The sequence below is a fragment of the Schistocerca nitens genome, chromosome 1 (genome assembly GCF_023898315.1).
Source record: "Schistocerca nitens isolate TAMUIC-IGC-003100 chromosome 1, iqSchNite1.1, whole genome shotgun sequence".
In the NCBI taxonomy this organism is placed as follows: domain Eukaryota; kingdom Metazoa; phylum Arthropoda; class Insecta; order Orthoptera; family Acrididae; genus Schistocerca; species Schistocerca nitens.
The window spans coordinates 500,229,571-500,252,927 of NC_064614.1; the positions used below are offsets into that span (position 1 = coordinate 500,229,571).

At 41.3% G+C, this 23,357-nt stretch overlaps 1 protein-coding gene across 5 annotated transcripts in view; it reads right to left on the reverse strand.

Moving 5' to 3' along the window:
• Nucleotides 1–304: 304 nt before the first annotated feature.
• LOC126252868 (single-strand selective monofunctional uracil DNA glycosylase) overlaps nt 305–23,357 on the reverse strand; it is a 64,959-nt gene continuing 41,906 nt past the window's right edge. Inside the window, exons 3-4 of one of the 5 annotated variants that reach the window (XM_049953826.1) lie at nt 17,965–18,117; nt 306–2,076 (exon numbers count right to left, since the gene is read on the reverse strand). In XM_049953826.1, the coding sequence (XP_049809783.1) occupies nt 1,963–2,076; nt 17,965–18,117 (267 nt within the window). In that variant the 3' untranslated portion in view covers nt 306–1,962. Of the gene's footprint in view, nt 2,077–17,155; nt 17,415–17,964; nt 18,118–23,357 lie in introns of those variants that run through there. The other 4 variants (XM_049953843.1, XM_049953835.1, XM_049953853.1 and 1 more) reach the window with 4 other exon arrangements.

Below are 23,357 nucleotides of genomic sequence, written 5' to 3' on the forward strand. Positions count from 1 at the left end.
TGTGTGTGTGTGTGTTTCATATCTCCTCCTAAGCCAATGGACTGATTTCAATGAAATTCAAATAGCTTACTGTCTGACAACAATCGCTGTGGGGGTAAGAATCACTTACCCATCAAAGGGGTGGGGTGGGGTGGGATTGAGAAAGAAACGGAGCCATTCACAGGCTTTATTCATCCAGTATTTGAGAATTAGAACATCAAGTGGCTTGCAACAAACTTTACACATAATTTCAAACCTTCACAGAATTTGTTCTTGCTGACAACCCCTACAAAATGAAGAAAGGAAAAAAAAATTATCACTTACTACTTTTCTGTAATTCATGCAGTAAAAGTACCGCATGAGACATGACATAATTTATTACTTGTTTACTACGAACTGTATTCACAACACATTTTGCAGAAAGTATGAATGTATTATACTTTATGTAACTGCAAAATTATATAATTGTACAACACACAGCTCAGGAGATATGACATCATAAACAATGAGATGTGTGAAATACTGCCACATCATGCATGACATTTAATTCTGTTACTTCATTTCTACTAACTCTATTTGCAAAACATTTCATTTCACAGACTGTATTCACATATGCCGCAAGATGTATGTACAATATGATATCATTGTATGACTCATAGTTCAGGAGACAGGACATCATAAACAGTGAGATGCATGACATTTAAATTTATTACTTTGTTTCCACAAACTCCATTTACAACACATTTTGCAGGCAGTATCCACATATGCTGCTAAATGTACCCAGAAAATTATGTATCATTGTATAGAACGTAGTTCATGACATATGTCAAACATTAAACACAAACCAGACACCATATGGATGCATAGTTATAAATAAATACCTGCACACTGCCAGGTGTTTTGATAATTAAAATACAAATGATGGTCCCCAGCACAACAACAATGTGGGGACAATTTATGTGCACATTTGGTTAAAGATACCTGCAGAGGAACAAATCACATGTTGCCACATCTGTTAAACTTGGAGGCCACAAAGCATTGTAAGCCACAAACTACTGCAATATCTTGGTATGGTGCAGTATCACGCATGGCTTCAAGTGAAACTGGCATATCGTTTATGGATCACCATCCTGTAAGATGGAGTTCAAGTGTGATGAATGTGTTTTATGTGGGTGTATTTTGATTTATTGCTTAACCATTACTCATCTCCAAAAGCAACTGCTGCAAACTACACTGCCACTGGCTGTACAATGAACTTTCATTCAGGTCACAGAAATTTTCCTTCCATTGGAAAAGACACAGTCATGCAGCAAATGACCACTGCTAAAAGTGAATGTCATCATTCATTCACTGTACATATATAAATGCTATGTTGCCTTTCATTTTAGCCATTAATTCTGCATGTAAATTCACTGTCCGATCCAATTTACTGCTGCACACTCTATGGTAGTAACCTTAAATTAAACCATAAGATCCAATGCATAGTATGCCTGGTGATCAACATAGCTGATGATAGTAATTTAATAGAATGGTCTGAATCTTTTATTGCTTCCTGTGCACGACATTATGTCTTACTTGCTAGTTTTTGCTCCAAGTAATTTCCTGTTCTTCAAACAGTGTCACCAACATTCTTACTACATGTTACAATGGTACAAGATTATGCTTCACAAAAACTGAAATACTGATTATTCTAATACAAGTGTTGTGGTATAGTTAACTCTGTGAAATATACTCACAATTGTACCACACTGAGCTCCATGTCTGTGAACTGCCTTTGCAAGTGGTTTATCTATGAGTGACAAACAGCAATTGCTGTCAGCTACACTACTGAAACATTATTGTTGACATAAGGGGCTCACTTTCATGCCACACCCTATATCAATTGAGCAATGATGCAAAGTCTTGGAATATTCAGTATTTGCATTATAGAACATTTGCTCTCAACTGGAATGTCATTAACAATGTTGTTCTGCATAATATATTTCAAGTATCACAAAAAAATTTCATTAAATCATTTTTCTGTAATAGTGCTTTAGTTTCTTCTTCCCAGTTTTTTGAATTGAAATTCCGTGGGCTGGGATGTAGAATAGTAACAATCTGGAACACAAATAGATGATCATGAAGGAAACCATCATTCAGTTTGTGAGGATGGTTAAATACAGCATGTGTTAATTTGCAGTAAGTATTGGTACAGTATATATTATTACACATCACCTGGCAGTAATTGTTTCATATTTAACTACACTAATAGCATACCCCACCCTCCAAAACTAAAACACAAATGCAAAGGCAAATGTACTGTAGTTTCAATTCTGTATGAGACACTCATTAAAAATAAGGATGTAAATGACAGATGATGGTAATGAGGTTAAAATGCAACATCAGTATTTAATGAAAGTGTATGAATGCATGCTAACTAGTAAGTTCCATTTATGGTCTTATGATAAATTTTGTCCAACTGAGATCCAAATATTAAATTAAGTAGCAGTTTTTTTTTTTGACTGGACTAAGATGAGAGAAAAATTTAGGCACAAACATTACTTGCGATTTCATAACTAACAGGTTGTCATTTAATTCATACCGATAACATTATTTCAGGCCAACAGTGTCCTAGTTTTCTCAATAAGAGAACATTAGAATAATTCCTCTAAGGAAAGTATTGTGTAGTACTAGATTATGGCTGGAGATATTTCCTTTAAGAAATTGAAGGTGTTGGGGATGCAAAATGTTCTTTATGTATACTCTTGTTGCACGAGAAGCTGATACATGTGAATTTTTCTTTTAGATGTATCTAAGTTACCAATTTAAATCAATTTCACTACTGTGCCAAATTTAGGTACACAATCATAGGTGACTAATGACTTTGACCTTCCATTCAATAGCCCAATTTGTGTTTCCTCTGCAGTGGATTTCCATTTTTGCGAGACAGAAGGGTATAATAGCTTGTTAGAAAACAAAACGCTCACAAGAGGCCTTTATGTTTCTAGGATGGCAGCAACAGTTAGGTTTTTCTTATGAAAAATATGAAACACAACCAAAACAGTCACTATGAAATTCACAACCTAATAACACATATTACATCAGATTGAAATCCATGTGAGCCTGTTGTATGTAGCAATCACTGAAAATAGACAATGGAGAAACATACAGCAATCGATTGTGAAATACATTGTTTTTATAACAGCAGATCTAGATTTCAACTATTACATAATCATCTTCAGTGCATATAACAGGCGGCATTAGTTCAAAGTGTCACTTAGTAAACAGCACTGGTGGTGTAGAGTTTATAGGGGTCTAACATGAACTATGTGACACTTTGAACTAATGTCACCTGTTGTTATATGCACTGAAGTTGACTATGTAATAGTTGAAGTCTGCTTCTGCTGTAATAAAATGACAGATTTTGTGATCAATTGCTGTTCTTTTCTCCATGGCATATATTATATCTCAAAAATGAAACTACTACCAAATGAAGATAAGAAAAAGTGTGCTTACTAGGGAGCAGACAGACAGATAAAAGATGGCATATTTTGCAATTAAATAGAAATATCTATCAAGATGTACTACCAATGGAATGTGACAGGACAAGCAATTTCTTGCTTATCTACACTCTGTGTGGAATTAGAGTCAGTTGCTTTTGGTTATTTTAGTTATTCATTGTGTGAGGTCATGGGCTTTCAAAAACAACTTAAACCGAAACTCATGAACTTACCCATGCCAGTAAAATTCTAGCTTGCAATGCCATTAAAGGATAGCAATATCCTTATAACCTACATCTGCTGTTTGTGAGTGACTGTAAAGTGAAACAGTGCACAAAATCAGTATTCATCCAGTAATGAACAATGGCATTGACCTGTTGTGTGTATGTTCTAACTGACAGTAAAACCACTGATGGGACCTTTCAAAATGATACAATTTTAAGAAGGCAAACTGGGTTAAGTTTTCTACTGTGTTTAACAAGAACAGTAGTTGCAGTAGTTCATTAAGAATATGAAGGCTTCAATAAGTTAGTGCTCTTGGTTATCCATTCCCATATGCTGCAGAAATCACTTGTATCACCGAAATGGCAACCTCACTGGAAGAGTGCTACAAACTTCATGTTGCACAAAATAATCTTTCTTCCATTTCCTATGCTAAGAAGTAGGTGTTAAAACTTATGACACAACAGGATATGAGCACATGTGGTCAGCAAGCAAAGTTCATTAAAATGTCTCAAAAATGACCCTTTCCAAACAAATTCACATTCTAACAAATAAAAGTGTGGGAATTCACCATTCAGCTGTCCCAAACTGCAGCAACAGCATACACCCATAGACACTGCTTCTGGCACCACAGTACCTGTATGAAAGACAGGGTGCTCCATGTCGATATCACATGTCACCTCTGAGCCAGCATTCGACAGCCTTCTTCCTGCTTATCACCTTCTCTCTTCACTCCTGCATATGGATGTGTTAATTGTAAATCATGACAGAAACAGATGGCTTGCCCTTGTGCAGTGAGTATCACTCACTAATGAATTAAGGAAAAGCACAAAGAACACTGTATGTTTCCTGTGCTGCTATACATATTATCAATAAATCAGTTGCAGCAAAATCTTGAGGTATGGCACGGGAATATGTCCTGAACTCGATCTGAGTGCTGACTTAACTCAAAATATGCTCTAATGATCTGCAGTTAGGCAACTGCAATCTCATATACTTCTGGAAGTATTTGGCCTCCAAACAAAAATTCGATAGTCAGCTGTTGTATAAATCAGCAAGCTACTGCATTTTTAACGTACTGTAACAATTTTGAATTAAAATTTTGGGGAATCAACAGCTTCCAGATGCTTAACAAATGTAAACATGCTCCATAATAGGCTGTAATGCGATGTTTCTTTAATCATACGACTATCTAATTTTGACTAAGCATCATTGTCAAGAACATTTGTAACATCTGTATTTCATGTCATTTTCAAATCACTGTTAATTACAAGTAAAAAGTAGCCATATTCCATCATTTTATGAAAGGTAACTCCACGTTGTTGTACAAAGAGCAAAGTTCAGAATTTGATCTTAAAAGGCATCACTTAGTGTGGATCCTTTTGTAAAATGATGGAATATGGCTAAAGTTTACGTGTAATTAAGAGTCATTTAAAAATGACATGGAATACACATGTTAGAAATGTGTTTGACAATGACAATTAGTAAAAATTAGCTAATCACACTATTAAATAGACATCGCATTACAGCCTACTACGGACCATGTTTACGTTTATTAATCTTGAATTATGTCTTTCTGTCAGTTCTCATAATTTACTATAACTGTTTGTCCAGAAAAGCTTATTAAAATATGTAACTGATTTTACTGTAGAATTGATACCTGGTTCCTTCCTCACCCACCACACCTCAAGTGACAGGTGATATGGCTTAGCTCCTGGAAGCTGCTTGTGTAAAAAAAAAAAAAAAACCTGTTTATCTGTGCTAATGCAGCTCAGCCTACTAGTCTGCAACAAAGCTTCCTGTGGTTTAATTTATTCCTTAAGCAAATACAACAAATGCACATACTATGTGAACAAAAAGTCACAAAGGCAAACAAGCTGCTCCAATTCCCGTCAAGTGGAAAGCCAACTGTGGCCATCATGACAGAAGAGCACATTTTTTCAGGCAATGTACCCAAGATGTCTGCCTCTGGCCTCTGTACTGAGCAGTCACGTCTGACAGCCATGTAAAGAACCCGTATTCAATTCCTGGCACTGCCAGGTCTGTTTCCTCAGTGGGAAATCCAGTATAGGGTGCCCTCAATCAGCCCTGTAAAGCTAACTGAAGAGCTGCTTGAATGAGAAGTAGCAGCTCCAATGTATAGAAAGCTGACAATAACTAGAAGAGCAGCAGTGTAACCTCATATGCACACAAATGATGCCATACGGCAAAGGAAGCTGGTCGGCACTTGGTGTTTAAAGTATCCAAGGAAAGAATTACTTGTGTCACTATTTCACTGTAGAAATGGAGCCTTCTTTGAGTAAGTTTAAGGTGAGCAAACCAGCTGACCTCAATTATCTAAGAATGTAGTAAATTCGAATTTCAGCCCTGTTGCTGTGAATTGATTTCTACAGTTGAACAACTGTGCCAGTTCTGAAGAATGCTTGACCTGTCAAAGAAAATTAAGGTCACACTTGCGCAAACCCAGGCAGAGTCACAAATGATCTGAAGAACTACAGACTAATCTCTGTGTTTCACCTTCTTTACAAAATGCTGGAGAGAGACCACTAATGAGGCTGATGAGGAAGCCTGATGAAGACTGATTCATTACTGACTTTTTCCCATCATAATGAGAAGTGCTATTACAATACACAGAACATGCAATAATTAACAAACTACCCTTTTATGATACCACATATCACCATCTTTTTTGCAGGAAGGTCTGCAAGTTCACAAAGGATTTTAATTCCATGTAAATTGTTAAGAATCACCTTAACAATTTAAGATTACTCATACAGTGCAAAGGACAGAGGAGCAGTTGAGGAAGACACATAATTGAGTCTCCAAAGTGTATTCACCTTAAGTGTCAGATTTTGAAGAAACTTAAAATTTCATGTATGTGGATGATGTGCTGTAATAGATCAGTGAAGCAATTTTGAAAGCAATGAGTGGAAGCTGTGGAAAGCCTTGATTCTCTTCCTGCCTGTTAAAAGAAAAATCAGTTGAAACAACAACCAGTCAAAAAACAGACATACGCGTAGTATTTAAAAAACAAGGCAGCCACAAGAAACTTGCAGATTAGCTGTGAAAGAATTCAGCTGGAACGTCACACAACTCCCAACACTGACTTAGTTTTGTCAATTTGATACAAGATAAAGTATATACAATGCACTGTAGTACAATGTGTAGCAGTAAATATTAGTTGTACACAGTTTTTTTTCTTCTTTTTTTTTCTTTTTTGTTTTGGTTTTTTAGGGCGCAAAACTGCTATGGTCATTAGCGCCCGGTCCGTGACTTAGGAAACAGTAAAATACAAAAATGGAAACCGGCAGCAATGGGAACGAAACTCAAAAAATTGGAGAAACTAAAAGCAGAAGGAAAGCTTAAAAATCCACTACAGAAAGGGGTTGGTTGTCCCCAAAATGAGCTTCAAATGACTGACATCATCGCACTGGCACTAATGAACTCGAGAACGCGATCAGCCGAGCGCGTGTCATCTGCTAAAATGGACGATATATCAGGCGACAGCTGTAGACGGGCGCGTAATGGAGTAAAATAGGGGCACTCAATTAAAAGGTGTCTTACCGTCCACAGCTGAGAGCAGTGGTGACAGAGTGGGGGAGGATCGCCGCTTAAAAGATGTCGATGGCTAAAAAGACAGTGCCCTATCCGGAGTCTAGTTAAAATTACCTCCTCCCGACGACGCGTTCGGGGGAAGAGGTCCAAGCACAGGGAACAGCTTTCACGTCCCGCAATTTATTATGGGGAAGTGTCGACCAATGTGCGTGCCATAAAAGACCAACACGACGACATAAAACGCTCCGTAGATCGGCGAAGGGAATCGATCGAATAGCTGGCTGAAGAAGAGAGACTGCAGCCTTGGCCACTATATCGGCTGCCTCATTGCCACAGATACCAACGTGTCCTGGGAGCCAGAGGAACGCCACAGAGACGCCCCACAAATGGAGCAAGCGCAGGCAGTCCTGAATCCGGTGTACCAGAGGGTGGACAGGGTACAGAGCTTGGAGACTGAGGAGAGAGCTGAGAGAATCTGAACAGATAACATACTGTATCCTCTGATGGCGGCGGATGTAGTGGACAGCCTGGAGAACAGCGTAAAGCTCCACAGTATAAACCAAACACTGGTCGGGAAGCCAAAATCGATTTGGGGTGACACCAACAATAGAGGCAGTCCCTACACCTAACGATGTTTTCGAGCCATCAGTGTAAATAAATGTGGCGTCCGTCATTTGTGCACATAGAGCAGCAAATGCCCGACGATAAACAAGTGAAGGGGTACCATCCTTGGGGAATTGACAAAGGTCACGGAGCAGGCAGATCCGGGGATGGAGCCAAGGCGGTGCTGTGCCCCAAGTTGTCAAGAAGGTTTTAGGAAAGCGGAAGGAAAGAGAATGGAGCAGTTGACGGAAGCGGACTCCCGATGGTAGTAGGGAGGAAGGGCGGCCTGCATACCTTACATCCAAGGAGGCGTTGAAAAAAATGTCACGGGCCGGATTAGCAGGCATGGAGGACAGATGGCTAGCATAACGACTCAGAAGGACAGCTCACCGATTGGACAGCGGAGGTTCAGCAGTCTCAGCATAGAGGCTTTCCACAGGGCTGGTGTAAAAAGCTCCAGACACTAAACGTAATCCACGGTGGTGGATAGAGTCGAGATGCCGAAGAATAGACGGCCGAGCAGAGGAGTAAACTATGCTTCCATAGTCCAATTTCGAGCGCACTAAGGCACGATAGAGGCGGAGAAGGACCACTCGGTCTGCTCCCCAGGAGGTACCATTCAGGACACGGAGGGTGTTGAGGGATCGCAGACAGCGAGCCGAAAGATAGGAAACGTGAGAGGACCAGCACAGTTTTCTGTCAAACATAAGACCCAAGAATTTAGCGACGTCCGAAAACGGAAGGTTGACAGGTCCTAGATGTAAGGAGGGTGGAAGAAACTCCTTATGTCGCCAAAAATTAACACAAACGGTCTTACTGGGAGAAAAACGGAAGCCGGTTTCGATGCTCCAAGAGTGGAGGCGATCGAGACATCCTTGAAGACGTCATTCAAGAAGGCTGGTCTGTTGAGAGCTGTAGTAGATCGCAAAATTGTCCACAAAGAGGGAGCCCAAGACATCAGGAAGGAGACAATCCATAATCGGATTTATGGCAACGGCAAACAGTAGGACACTCAGCACGGAGCCCTGGGGTACCCCGTTTTCTTGGGAGAAAGTATGGGAGAAAGTGGTGTTCACTCGCACTCTAAATGTGCTCTCTGCCATAAATTCGTGAAGAAAAAGGGGCAGCCGACCTCGAAAGCCCCCAAGAGAACAGTGTGCGGAGGATGCCTGTCCTCCAACAGGTATCGTATGCTCTCTCCAGATCAAAAAATATTGCTACTGTTTGGCATTTCCAGAGAAAATTGTTCATGATATAAGTGGAGAGAGCAACAAGATGGTCAACTGCAGAAAGATGCTTTCGGAAACCGCATTGGGCAGGTGTTAAAAGACTGCGGAACTCCAGCCACCAAGCTAAACGGCAATTCACCATACACTCCAAAACCTTACATACACTACTCGTGAGAGAAATGGGGCGATAGCTAGAGGGGAGATGTTTGTCCTTTCCAGGTTTTGGAACAGGAACGACGATAGCTTCCCGCCATCGTCTGGGAAAAGTACTATCGGTCCAAATTCGATTATAAAGGTGAAGGAGGTAACGCAGACTATGGTATGATAAATGCAGCAACATTTGGATGTGGATACCATCCGGTCCTGGGGCGGAGGAGCGAGAAGAAGTGTGTGCATGTTGGAGTTCCCGCATGGAGAAAACAGTATTGTAGCTTTCGCGATTTTGAGAGGAGAAAGCAAGAGGTCACACTTCCGCTGCACGTTTCTTCGGGAGAAACGCTGGCGGGTAATTTGAAGAGCTCGAAATCTCAGCGAAGTGTTGACCCAATGAGTTAGAAATTGCGACGGGGTCCACTAATGTATCATGCGCGACAGTGAGCCCGGAGACCGGGGAGAAACTAGGCTGCCTGAGAACCGTCAAATCCGACTCCAAACTTCCGAGGAGGGAGTGAAGGTGTTAAATGAGCTAGTAAAGAATTTCCAGCTTTCCTTCTTGCTATCGCGGATGACGCGACGGCATCGCGCTCAGAACTGCTTATTGCGGATACAGTTGTCCAAAGTAGGATGGTGGCGGAAAACGCGAAGAGCACGTCGCCGCTCACGTATTGCGTCACGGCATGCCGCGTTCGACCAAGTAACTGGGGGGCGCGGGGCAATGCGGAGGTGCATGGTATTGAACGTTCCGCAGCTGTAAGAATAACATCTGTAATATGTGTGACCTCATCGTCGACGCCAGGAAAGTGACGGTCATCGAATGTCGCTAGAGACGAAAAAAGTGTCCAATCGGCTTCGCCAAACTTCCAGCGTCGCGGGTGCATATATGGCTGTTGAGGCTGTAGTCTAAGGACACATGGAAAGTGGTCACTCGAGTGTGTATCATCAAGGGCAAACCATTCGAAGCGCCGAGCTAGCGGAACAGTACCGACCAAAAGGTCCAAATGAGAGAAATTGTCGTGGAGGCAGACAAAAACGTAGGGTCCCCAGTGTTGAGGCAAACTAGATCCACTTGGTGGAAGACGTCTAGCAATAGTGACCCACGCGGACAAGGATGTGGAGATCCCCAAAGCGGGTGGTGGGCATTGAAGTCCCCAACCAGCAAATAGGGGGGTGGAAGCTGACCAAGAAGATGAAGGAGATCAGCTCGTGCCATTGGTGTGGACCATGGAATGTATACAGTACAAAGAGAAAAGGTATATCCAGAAAGGGAAAGACTGACAGCGACAGCTTGGAAGGAAGTATTTAAGGGGATTGGGTGATAATGGAGAGTATCATGGAGAAGAATCATGAGTCCTCCATGTGCTGGAGTGCCTTCAACAGAGGGGAGATCAAATCGGACGGACGGAAAATGGGGGAGAACAAAGCGGTCATGGGGACGCAGCTTTGTTTCCTGAACACAGAAGATGACCGGCGAGTAGGATCGTAAGAGGATCAACAATTGATCCCGATTGGCTCGAAGGCTGCGGATATTCCAGTGGATAATGGACATAGGGTGAACAGAAAATGGAAGAATGTGACCAAGGTTGCCGTCAACTCAGCGACTGCTCAGAGCTTGCAACCAACAGCATGGAATGGCATTCAGCCGAAGGCAGAAGATCCTGATCCATAGGTTGTTCAGGAGCAGCTCCAGCCACCAGCGATCGGACGGTTGATTGGCCGCCAGCAGTGCGCCTCGGCGACACAGAAGACGGCCGAGGGCGATTACGGCCAGGTGGTGCTGTAGATGAGACACGCCTTGGTGGAGAAGGAGATGAACTGGGTTTCTTACTAGCCTTCTTGGAAACATGATGTTTAGATGAAGGAGGAACCAATGGTTGTGAAGTTGGGGTACATAAAAAATCTTCACGAGTATGCTCTTTTTTCGAAGTCTTGGTGTCTGACTTTTGGGCTCGAGATTTAGCAGAACCCGATGAAGGGTGAGCCATAGAATGGGCAGGCGAAAGTGGGGAGGTTGAACGGGCGATCTTTGCGCTGGCCGATCTGACGACCGTGGCACTAAAGGTAAGGTCACAAGTCTGCGTGTCCGCCTCCTTTGTTGGCCGAGATGAGGCAAGGACAGTGCTGTATTTTCCTGTCTGAGGCACAGTGGGCTGTCGACTGGCGAATAATTTTCGAGCAGCAAAGGTCGACACCTTTTCCTTCACTCTGATTTCCTGAATGAGCTTTTTGTCTTTAAAAATGGGGCAATCTCGAGAGGAAGCAGTGTGGTCACCCATACAGATGCAACGAGGGGATGGAGGTGGACAAGCACCCTCATGGGCATCCTTGCCACACGTAACACATTTGGCCGGATTGAAACAGGACTGGCTGGTGTGATTGAACCGTTGACACCGATAGCAACGCGTAGGGTTTGGGATGTAAGGGCGAACGGAAATTATCTCATAGCCTGCTTTGATTTTCGATGGGAGTTGAAATTTGTCAAATGTCAAGAAGACAGTACGGGTTGGAATGATGTTCGTGTCAACCCTTTTCATGACTCTATGAACAGCCGTTACGCCCTGGTCAGACAGGTAGTGTTGAATTTCCTCGTCAGACAATCCGTCGAGGGAGCGTGTATAAACGACCCCGCGTGATGAATTTAAAGTACGGTGCGGTTCCACCCGGACAGGGAAGGTGTGTAGCAGTGAAGTACGCAGCAATTTTTGTGCCTGGAGGGCACTGACTGTTTCTAACAACAAGGTGCCATTTCGTAATCTGGAACAAGACTTTACAGGACCTGCAATTGCGTCGACACCTTTCTGAATAATGAAAGGGTTGACCGTGGAGAAGTCGCGACCTTCGTCAGACCGAGAAACAACAAGGAACTGTGGCAACGATGGAAGAACTGTCTGTGGCTGAGACTCATTGAACTTACGCTTGTGAGCTGACATAATAGGTAGATAAGGGAACCATTGCGAAAGTATCCCCCATGATTACCGGCGTCTCCGATGGCGCGCTCCTTCCTTGTGGGGGCCCTCTCTGAGGGCACTCCCGCCTTAGGTGATTGTTCACACCTCAGGTCACACCTCCCGACAAACGGACGGAGGGACCAATCGGAACTTTCGGAAGGTATCAGCTCGGGTAATCACCCTTCCCTGGGCCTGGCCATTACCAGGGGGTACGTACGTGTCCTACCTGTCTACCCGGGGCGGCATTACCCAGTCACCGGCTACGCATGGAAATGTGTGGGTCGGCCTTCAGACACGCACAGGAAGGAAAAAAGAGAAAGGGAAAGGAAAGGAGAGAGGTCTCAAACGCCGCAGCGGAGAATAGGGCAAAGAGAAGAGGTAAGCAAAAGAGAAGGACAAGGGAAGGACGAAGACCTGCAAGCGGAGAAAGCAAAGAATTTGGTACAGTTTCGAGCGTCCGTCTCCGGACGTAGGCACAAAACATACTCCCAGAGGGTGAGAAAGGGAAGGAAAGAGGCGGAGGTGAGGGGGGGGGGGGGCGAAGATGGGGGATGGGGAAGGCTGCGGAAAGGGAAGGTATGCAGCCCGGAAAGGAAGGAAGGCCACATTAGCTCGGGGTCCCGTGCTCGCTACGCACGTATCCACAAAAGATTGTAGACCCCCTGGGGGGACTACACAGTTTATGCAGTACATAATAATACAATTAAATCTAACAGTTTTTAAAAGTTAATAGAATAATCTGGTAAATCATTTTGTTTCTAATGTTTGCCGGTACGAGGTACTTACAGAAAGTTGCACATGTATGTTGAAAGTGTGAATTATGACTCATTTTATAAGTACAAAGAGGCTTAAAAGTTCCTGTACCTAGCTCTATTCGATGGAGAAGAAGTCAAGAGATTTTCCAGCAGCCGACTTCCTGTAAAGAAGAGAGGCTGCAAAATTCCAAGTAAGTCATCTCGTAAAGAAGTGGAATGTGATTGGGGAAATAATCAGTATAACCCACACCCACACTCACACTTTAAGTCATCAGTACATTAGAATGCATGTATTGCAGAGATGCTTTGGGAACTAAAATGAGAATCCTGGAGGGAAGATGACAATCTTTTCACAAAACACTATAGAGAACATTTAGAGAACCAGCATTTGAAGTTGACTGCGGAACAATTCTATCACTGCCAATGTACATTCTGCATAAAGACCACAAAGATAAGATAATAAAAATTATGGATTGTATAGAGGCATATAGACCACTGTTTTTTCCCCCTATATTTGTGAGTGAAACAGGAAAATAAATTACAAGTCGTGGTACAAGGTACCCTCTGCCATGCACCATGTGGTGACTTGTGGTGTACATATGTAGATGGAGATGTAGAATTTAAGCTTCATTTAGGCATTTTGCTCACAAGATTTGTACTGTCCCACATACTTTAGCTTTGGGTTGTGTCTCCAGTTGCCACGCCATTTCACTCCCACATTGCAATGCAGCTGTTATCTGTACTACAGGAAAACTGTCTGCAGGAAACCTGAAATATGTATTCTTTTCTGACAATATGCCACTCTTGTTGCCTAATGCTCTCATCATGGTGAGGCATGTGTAACTTACCTTTTGATGTCCCAACGTATATGATGGATAAGATTTCAGAGATGATTAGATTAAGTAAGCACAATGGAAGAAGTGGAAAATGAATTCATAGGACAACAATCAGGGCAAAATTCAACAATGCTTTAAACAACTTGAACAGCAACAAAGTGACAAACAGATAACAGACCTGCTGAGTTGTTAAATAACACTGGGGATAAGGCAACAGAACAACTGTACAGATTTGTGGGCATGTGCTGTCAAAGATGGGATACTACCAATGGAATTAATTTAAAAAGCCAATGACTGCCTAAATTGTAGAACCTTAGCATTTTTACACTATGCTTCAAAAATTATTCTAAATATTGTTAAGAAACTGTGAAAGATTAACCAATATTTAGGAAACAACGAATTTGGAAAGGAAAATGAACCAGGGATGGCATCGAAATGATTTTAGAAAGAAGAATTAAGACGAAGAGGAAAACAAGTGCTGCACAGTATACTGGAAGAAACTGTTAGGAAAAATGAATAAAACTGGAATAGACTGGAGGGATAAAAGATTGATTCTCATTCTATATAAAAATTAGAGCACAGATAACAACAGCATTGAATGAGAGGCTAGCATAAAGTGAGGTATCTTGTCTTCTCTCTCCATATTCATTTATAAAAACAGCAATACAAATGATGAATAATGGCACATAAATGATCACAATTATTAGTGAAAAAATACATTGCATTTAATTTCCAGTTTTAGCAGATTCTGAAAAGGACTTTAACTACATGTTCAAAATTTCGTCATGTGCCTTGGACAACTAAAATTTGAAAATAAACACAAACAAGACTAGAATAATCATGATGGATAAATTGCACAAACCAGGATGAACAAACATTAACATACGAAATACACTGTCCACTCACATTAATATGACCACTGCCTGTCTTCAGTGTCAATGTGTAACAACCACTCACAGGTGGCAGGTGGCAGCATTAGCAGTGGAGGGTATATAAAGCACATCCTGGGATGCAAAAAACAGTGCAGTCATTGTCGCAATGCAGAAATGGAGTGACTGCTCCAGTATCCAAAAGGGCAGGATCATTTGATTCCTGGCCAAAGGTGGAAGCATTTCTGAAATGGCTAAGTTTGTAAATCATTCGTGTGCTGCTGTGGTTAAAATATACTGGGCACAGCAAAATGGCACTATCCAAAACTGGTGCCGAGGCAACTGTGGCACACCATGGGCCATACATGAGATAGGTGAAAGACAGCTGCAGAGATACGTATGAGTGAACAGAAGGGCAACCATTGAGCAACTGACCACCCAGATGAACCAAGGCATTGTCAAACAGTGTCTCCTCACTGACTGTTCAGCAAAAATTACTGTGTATGGGCCTCTGCAGCAAGTGCCTGGTTCATGCACCCATGCCGACTGCTGTTCATCGGTGACAAAGGCTGGAATTTGCACACTAACACCACAGCTGGATATCCACTGAGTGGTGATAGATGGCCTTTTCAGATGAATTATGCATGTTAAGCATGAAACTTCTAAAAGCAAACAACCTGCAACAATCATCAGAAGGGTCCAGGTTGGAGGAGGAAGTATTATGGTCTGGGAAATATTTTAATAGGATTCCCTGGATGATCTCTTAATTCTGGAAGGCACAATGGCTCAACACAAGTATGCAGCTATCCTTGGGGGCTGTGTTCACCTCTTTATGCAGATTGTTTTTCCTTGGCATGATAGCAACTACCAGCAGGACACAGCAACATGTCACACAGTTCGCAGTGTATGCGCATGGTTCAAAGAGCACCAGGATGTGTTTACTGTACTCCCCTGGTCACCAAACTCCTCAAATTTAAACCCAGTCAAGAATCCATGGGGCCACCTCAATTAGATTCTTAAACGAGAAATAAGAGCAATTTATTAACAAACATTCACTTTCATGTAGAAGCAAGAAATAAATTATTCAGGATCTATAATTAGAGCATTTTAAGCTATGCTATGATGGGTGGATTTTGGGAAAAACAAGAAAAGTAAAAAATTAGAAGCAACAGAAATGTTGATATGGAGATGAGGCATAAATACATCCTAGACTGAAAGAAAATCTAACGAACAAATACTAAAAGAGATACAGCACGAATTGTTCCAACTTTTACACATTTATCGGTTAAAATCCGGTAAGTAGAGCAACTTGGTGTAAAGAAACTTAACCATGTAATGTCCGTAAACACTACTTGATGGCCAATATCATGCCGATGTCATTTTTTCCATGACCATTTTTTCATAAAGCATAAATCATGGTAAAATTATAAATATAATCTAAAAACAAAGATGATGTGACTTACCGAACGAAAGCGCTGGCAGGTCGATAGACAGACAAACAAACACAAACACACACACAAAATTCAAGCTTTCGCAACGAACTGTTGCCTCATCAGGAAAGAGGGAAGGAGAGGGAAAGACGAAAGGATGTGGGTTTTAGGGGAGAGGGTAAGGAGTCATTCCAATCCCGGGAGCGGAAAGACTTACCTTAGGGGGAAAAAAGGACGGGTATACACCCGCACACACACACATATCCATCCACACATATACAGACACAAGCAGACATCTCACAAGCAGACATAAATATGTTGACGCAAAATTGGGTGTGAATTAACATTGTGGACATAAGAAACTTGACAAGAGCAATAAAAAATGTTGTCAACGGTGGGAAAACGTTAATACTGAGAACGTAAAAGTGGGGTTATACTGTATCTTGTTGATTCCCACTCCTTCAGTCAAGCAAATAACTGTTATTAAACCATAACCTTTCAGCAATGCCATTATGCCACTGTCTGAATACCACATCTAGAAATGATGGTAGTAAGGAGAAAAAGTTTATTACACAAATAACTCAAGAGTTCGGCACACCACAAGAATTCTGCAGGATAAACATTAGTGACAGGTGAATTCACCACTGAATGGAAACAGTCTTAAATCTCCTTTTACATGTATTGCCAGACTACTTACAAGGGAAACTCCCCATCGCACCTCCTTCAGATTTAGTGGCAAGATGGCCTAATAGATAACCAGTCAAAAACTAAACACAGATCAGATGTGAAAACAGGAAGAAGGTGTACTGAACTACGGAAAAAGAAGAAAAATAGAAACAGTGAAGAGACCAACATCAAGATGTGGAACATCGGCCATTTTCAATTGCCATGGTGTTGTGATTATGTGGTTACGATGTTTGACTGCAAAGGGGGAGATCCATGTTCAGACCTCCCTAGCCCCATTTTCTTCCCCCCCCCCCCTCCCCCCAGACACACACATCATCATCATTAATGTGTCCATTCACTGTATCCAAATTTGTGTCTGTACCACGGTGTATAGTCCGTTTACAACAGCAAAGTTTAACGAAGGGACCTCCAGACATACGTACCTTCTATTTGTTCTACACAAGCACCACTTGTTATGATTCTTGCATTCTGTTTCGGTAGTTTTGACTCTTGAATTCCTTTGTTGTAACATAGTTCACACCCGTTTGTTTGTTGCTTTCATTTCTGTGAGAGATCTATGAAGCATCTCACCTGTTCTCACTTAATCACATTTACCTGCAATGGTAATATATTCTTACCATATGACTGACAGTCTACAACCAATGTGTGGTACGACAATTGCCAAGACTACAGAAGGAGAACAGACATGTTAATGACCGGACTGACGGATCATAAACTTGTGAACAAAAATAATAATAATAATAATAATAATAATAAATATGGGATACGAGGAAGAGTTGAACATGGATCTCCCACTTGACAGTCTAACACCATGACCACACAACCAAGCTGGGACCGTTTGCTGTTTCAATTTTGCATCTTTTTTCACAGTTCAGTACACTTTTTTCCTGTTTTCATGCTTGATCTGTGTTCAGTTTTTGACCCACTGGATCATTTGACCATCAAATCAGGGGAGAGGGGAGTTTCCCTGGTTAGTTCCAATTCATGAAATGGTGTTAATGCAAAACAATTAGCTCAAGAGATTGTGGGGGATGTGTGACATCCATATTATACTTTAAATTGTTGATAGATAGTGTCAGCAGTGAAAAGTTAACATTTTCTTATACATCTAACTGTTTTTGTAGTGTTTTAATTTGCTATAAGATCAAGATGAAATGAATTCTTAAACTGATTTGGTTTCCTAATTTATCTATACATTATTTAGTTAGTAATGCACCTTTATGTGGTTCAATCCATTTGCTTTTGTCACAGAAGCAGCACTCTTCTCAGCATACTTCCCAACTGCAATTATTGTATCCACATGTAACAGATCCAGTACTTTGCAGAATGCTCTCTCACAAAGGGAATCTATCATCTTGCGATCACTACTCTGAAAATAAATTAGAACATATTCTTAAAGAGTGCAGAGTAACAATAACTACTCTGTATCCATTTTTCACTGTGGCTATAGTACGAGTATACAATTACGAAGCACTTACAATTCCTGTCTGTTCTCGCACGACAGCACTCAGCATGGTCCTTAGTGTCCACACATTAATGCTTACATTCCCAGATAATTAAGATATGCAAGAACAAACCAATAACAGCTTATAGTGAATGTTACTAATAAAACAGCAAGGTGATTAAAACAGTAGGTGCATAAAAACTGCTGTAAAATATACAACAAAGAATTAAAATAATTACAATACTTGGGAGGTACAGTGATCCTGATCAACACATAAGGCGCTCCTTTCAAAACCCTAGAGGAGCAGCTACAAAGAAATAAACATCCAATAGCTGTTTTGCAGTCTTGAAGTCACCACTGAAAATAGAGAGTAAATGCCTCGTAAATGATGGGCTGCTCCCTTATTGTAAAACTGGGTGCACTTAAAATTTTTTTGTATACTGATGTTTGTGTTTCATGATACCACATGCAATACATATGATTCAGTTCCTCAACTCCTCCAGTTGAGGAACTGAATCATATGTATTGCATGTGGTATCATGAAACACAAACATCAGTATATAAAAAAAAAAAAAGTCCTGAGATCTACAGCATTAGCTCTGTCATATTCTGTTGCTGAATATTGCTGCCCAACCTGGATCAACAGTGTTCACACTAAGAAGATAGACGTGCAACTCAATCAGGCAATGCGATTAATCACAGGATGTATTCGGAGCACAAACACGCTGTGGCTGCCGGTTCTAAGCAATATCCCACCTCCAGCCCTAAGAAGATCAGAAGCTCTCCTAAAGACGTGGAAAAACATTCAGCAGAACCCCCAGCTCCCCATCCATCAAGATATTGTACAAGGAACACACCAACGCTTGAAATCGAGGAAACCACCATGGCGCACAGCACTCGACCTTGAAGGATCTGCTTTCAACATTAACAGTTCATGGAAACTCCAGTGGGATCAGTCTTCAGTAGCCAATAAACATCTAGTCGAGGACCCTTCCAAGCAGACGCAAGGATTTGATCTTCCAAGGCGTCAGTGGAGGATCATTAACCGCATTCGAACTGGACAAGGCAGATGTGGCTATCTACTGCACAAATGGGGATGGGCTGGCTCTGCAAATTGTGACTGTGGTGCCCCCTCACAGACGATTCATCACATTGTTGCTGACTGCCCTCATCGTACTTTCAGAGGAACTTTAATGGACATTCATCGTACATCGGATGAAGCAGTCAAGTGGATTGAAGAACTAGATATAGAGCTGTAAAATTGTACGAACTTGTGATTGTACATTTTAGTCCTGAAAATATTGTATATAAATGTAAATCAATGTACACATCATACGATAAATAAATAAATAAGTTCCTCAAATTTGAGGTTACAGTTTGCAGAGGACCTTAACATTTTGCCACTGCAGATACTGTACAAGCAACCTGTGTTGCTACAAATTCCCATATGCTCGGATTTCAGCAGAGTGTCATTTTCTCCTCTGCTAGATTGCTGTTCTTAGATCAGAGGTGGTATAGACAACACCTAACATATTTATATTGAAACCAACATCTCCATCAGCTGACAGATACATACCAAACACAAGCAGCTTACAGAGTAAGCCCAGCAGAATTTATTTGGTTTCTTGACTGAATGTTAATTAGATATAATTACGTAGCCTTACTTTCATCTGTCCATGCAGTGGAAGTAACTTCAAAACTTGTTTTTCCCTAATTGTCAATACTGGCAGCAGTTTCCCCACCAATGACGTACAAAGAAATGTGTACTAAGGAAAGGAAGAATCTTAATGCAAACAACTACACAACAGTATACCAAAAACAATTTTGCAAACATGTTTTGACACTGAGGCTGTACATCTTTGAAGAAAATCCCAAAACGTTCTGAAAGTCACAGCATGGAGGAGATGCCTTCAGGGATGTGGATCGAGTCAAGTTGTACCTTAGTAGGGACAAGCAACCACTACCAGTTAATTATGTAAAGTAAATCACTAATAAATTGCAACTAGTGCTAATCTACCCAAACTGATAATTATGGAAATTACTTATATAATAATTTTAAATATGTATATTAAGAGAAAAACAGCTACTTTGAAAGAAGCCGCCAGACTTCTGCCTATACTAACTATAGCCGAGTCAGCGTAAGTTGATTCTTGACAGTTTCGTGGGCTGGGCACAACAACTTTACAGATCTATGTCAACCAAAAACATAACACAATTTTGCAAATGTCTCTATGGCAACACCTCACTGTTGTCACAACTCTACAAACTCTCTCTCTGCAACCATTAGCACTTTGCAGTTGAAAGACTGCACTGTGAGCAGTCAGGAATCGTCTCTTGCCATCTCAACTATAGGCACTTTCTTCACCCATTACTTTAAACAAAGTGTAACTTTACATAGACCACTATCAGCTGTCTATACACTATACTGACAAAGATGGGACCTATCTAATAGAAATATTAAGGTGGTGATGATTTTACATTCCTAAGTGATTAATGAGGTATTCTTTTACTTTGTTTAAAAGTTTTTGGGGATTTTCAATTTTCTGCATTATGTCTACTGGCAACATGGGTAGTCTTTCGCACCAGAATATAAAACTCCATTCTGAGCCCTAGGCAGAGATGCATAGTCAATTGGAAATTATTTTTACTCCTTCTGTTGTGGTTGTGTATTACTGACGTTATAAATTGACTCTTGTTACCAACCAAAAATCCATTAGGGAGTATATGTAAGTATCAGAAACTGCAGTCCCTGTACACTTCTGCAGACTAAACACTTCTTTCGCCTTAGCTACAATGTGCAGAGAGATTCTGACACAGGACAGACTCAGTGGAAGTATGCACAGTATGTTAGCAATGCCATCTGCAGGTCAAGACAGTGAGAGAGATTTCTGAGTGCAAAGCAAGTAAAACTGAGCTCTTTGGCTGACTTATACAAATGCTGAAGCCACCTCAGTTTATTATCAATCTGCACCCCAGGAACTTCATATAAGAAGCATCAATCAATGTACTCCTATTGACATATCCTTCTTGTACTTACAAGTCATTCTTTTTTTCGTTATTTTTATTTGTTTGGAGCTGCATAACATGAGTTTATGTACTCAACTGTTGGCTCTGATCCTGTTCCATTATTCTCATAGCAGTGAGATGTAGATTTATTTTGGCCTGTTATCAATATACAGTACAACCCCGCTTTTACGTTCCCGGAATTAACGTTTTCCCACCATTTACGACATTTTTTATCGTTCCCTTCAAATTTCCTATGCTCACAATGTTAATTCACACCCGTTTTTACGTTAACATAACAGTAATTTTCCCGCGATTTACATTTTATGAAACAATGTTTGAGGAGGAAAAAAAAGACTGGCGTGATTGACATAAAATGACACAGGCACTTTATTTGCCTTCAAGTAATGTTTACATATGTTACAAGTTTAACTTTCTTGACACCCGGGTGTTCCACTCAGCAAATCTTAAGTCGGAACAAACCGTGATTTGTATCCTGCCGCTGCCCACTACAACTTGCTGTGGTCAATAATGGGAGTAACTGTTTCAACAGAAACCGGAAGAATGAGCAACTTCTGAGGAACATTAATTTGTTTCGAGTCGACACCAACTTTATCTGTCAGTACTGTGTGCTACAATAAGTAGTACCCTTACTTTATTGCATCCGCGTCATTTCAGCGTTAACTTCACCCTGTGATAATGATCACATACAGAGGATACCCATTTTCCAGTATTTGTAACTTGTTAATATACAGTAGTTTCCTTTATGGATTGTATACGCATTGTCCAGTGTTGTTGGGTGTCTAATGTTGGCAACGCGACAAGCCTGTTCCTACAACCAAAGTGAGTTGATTTCAGTCGAAACAGCTACTCTCGACAACTGCAGTGCCTAGAGTTTGTGTGTACCGCAAAGCACTTTCATAGCCTTAAGGCCCGTCCACACGTTACGATCTGTCTGCGCAAATGTCTGCACACATCACATCTGTGCAGACAGATCGTTGCGTGTGGACAGAAGATTTGCACCAACCTGAGGTGTGTGCAAACCTGGAAGTTGGAGTTGGAGGTTTGAGCGAAACCTCTCAAATCTGGGGGTTCAAACCACATCTGCGCAGACAAGTTGGAGCGTGTGGACAGGAGATCGCCGCAAATCTGTCGCGAAACAGCTGTTTGCTCAGTGTAGTGTTTGTATTTGTGCGAACAGGGCATTAAATTGGCTGATACTCGTCAGTGCTCTCGAGAGTTTGTAAGTGAATACATTGAATTTATAGAAACCACCCATGTTTGCGGAAGATTAAAAGTAAAGAATATAGTGACCGAGACAAAAAGATTGCAGCATACAATGCTCTAATTGAGTTACCCAAAGTTCAGAAATCTAGATATGGTGTAGGAGTAGATCAAGTATACCAGCCAACGTTATGGTATTTTGATCTGCTTGGCTTTCTTAGTGATCAAGAAACACCAAGACCAAGCAGGAGTACAATTGAAGATGAAATTGGAGTGTCAATGTTACCGCCAGCCGTTCATGAGGAGAAATTGCCCTTCTCATACAAGTATTTTTCCTCATAATATGAAGGGTTACAAGCTTTAAGAGATAATTATAAGTTTCGACATCCATCCGCAAATAATTTCGCCAGTCGTTAGGTTCGTCCTGCAACTCTCTCAGAAAATTTACGTGAGAAAACTGCTTTCGCTTTAGCAGCCACTGTCTACACCATTTTGCCCGCTTTCTCTGTTTCCTGCGGTTGGTCTGAATGTTTTTTGCAACACAAGTTGCGAACACAGACCACAACAGAACTTCCTCCATTTCTATATTTCAAAATAACTGAATTTAATGTTTGACGTTTACGGGGAGCGTAGTCGCTTGCCACTGATATTTCTTTTCTACACCGACAGATGGCGGGCGAGTAGTAGATTGGGGTTTGTGTCGTGTGAACACACCACATTTGCAGCGATCTTTTGCATGTACAGACATCTGCACCGATGTCTGCGCAGACAGATCGTTGCGTGTGGACCGGGCTTTATGTGAAGTGATCGAAGTCTGTGGTTAGTTGTTTCTTTCACGTCGTCATTTTCTGTCGCAGTTTTAAGATGGAAAACGCCAGTACTGCCAAAAGAGATAGGAAAATCCTTTCTATGGAATAAACAGTCAAAATTCTGGAGAG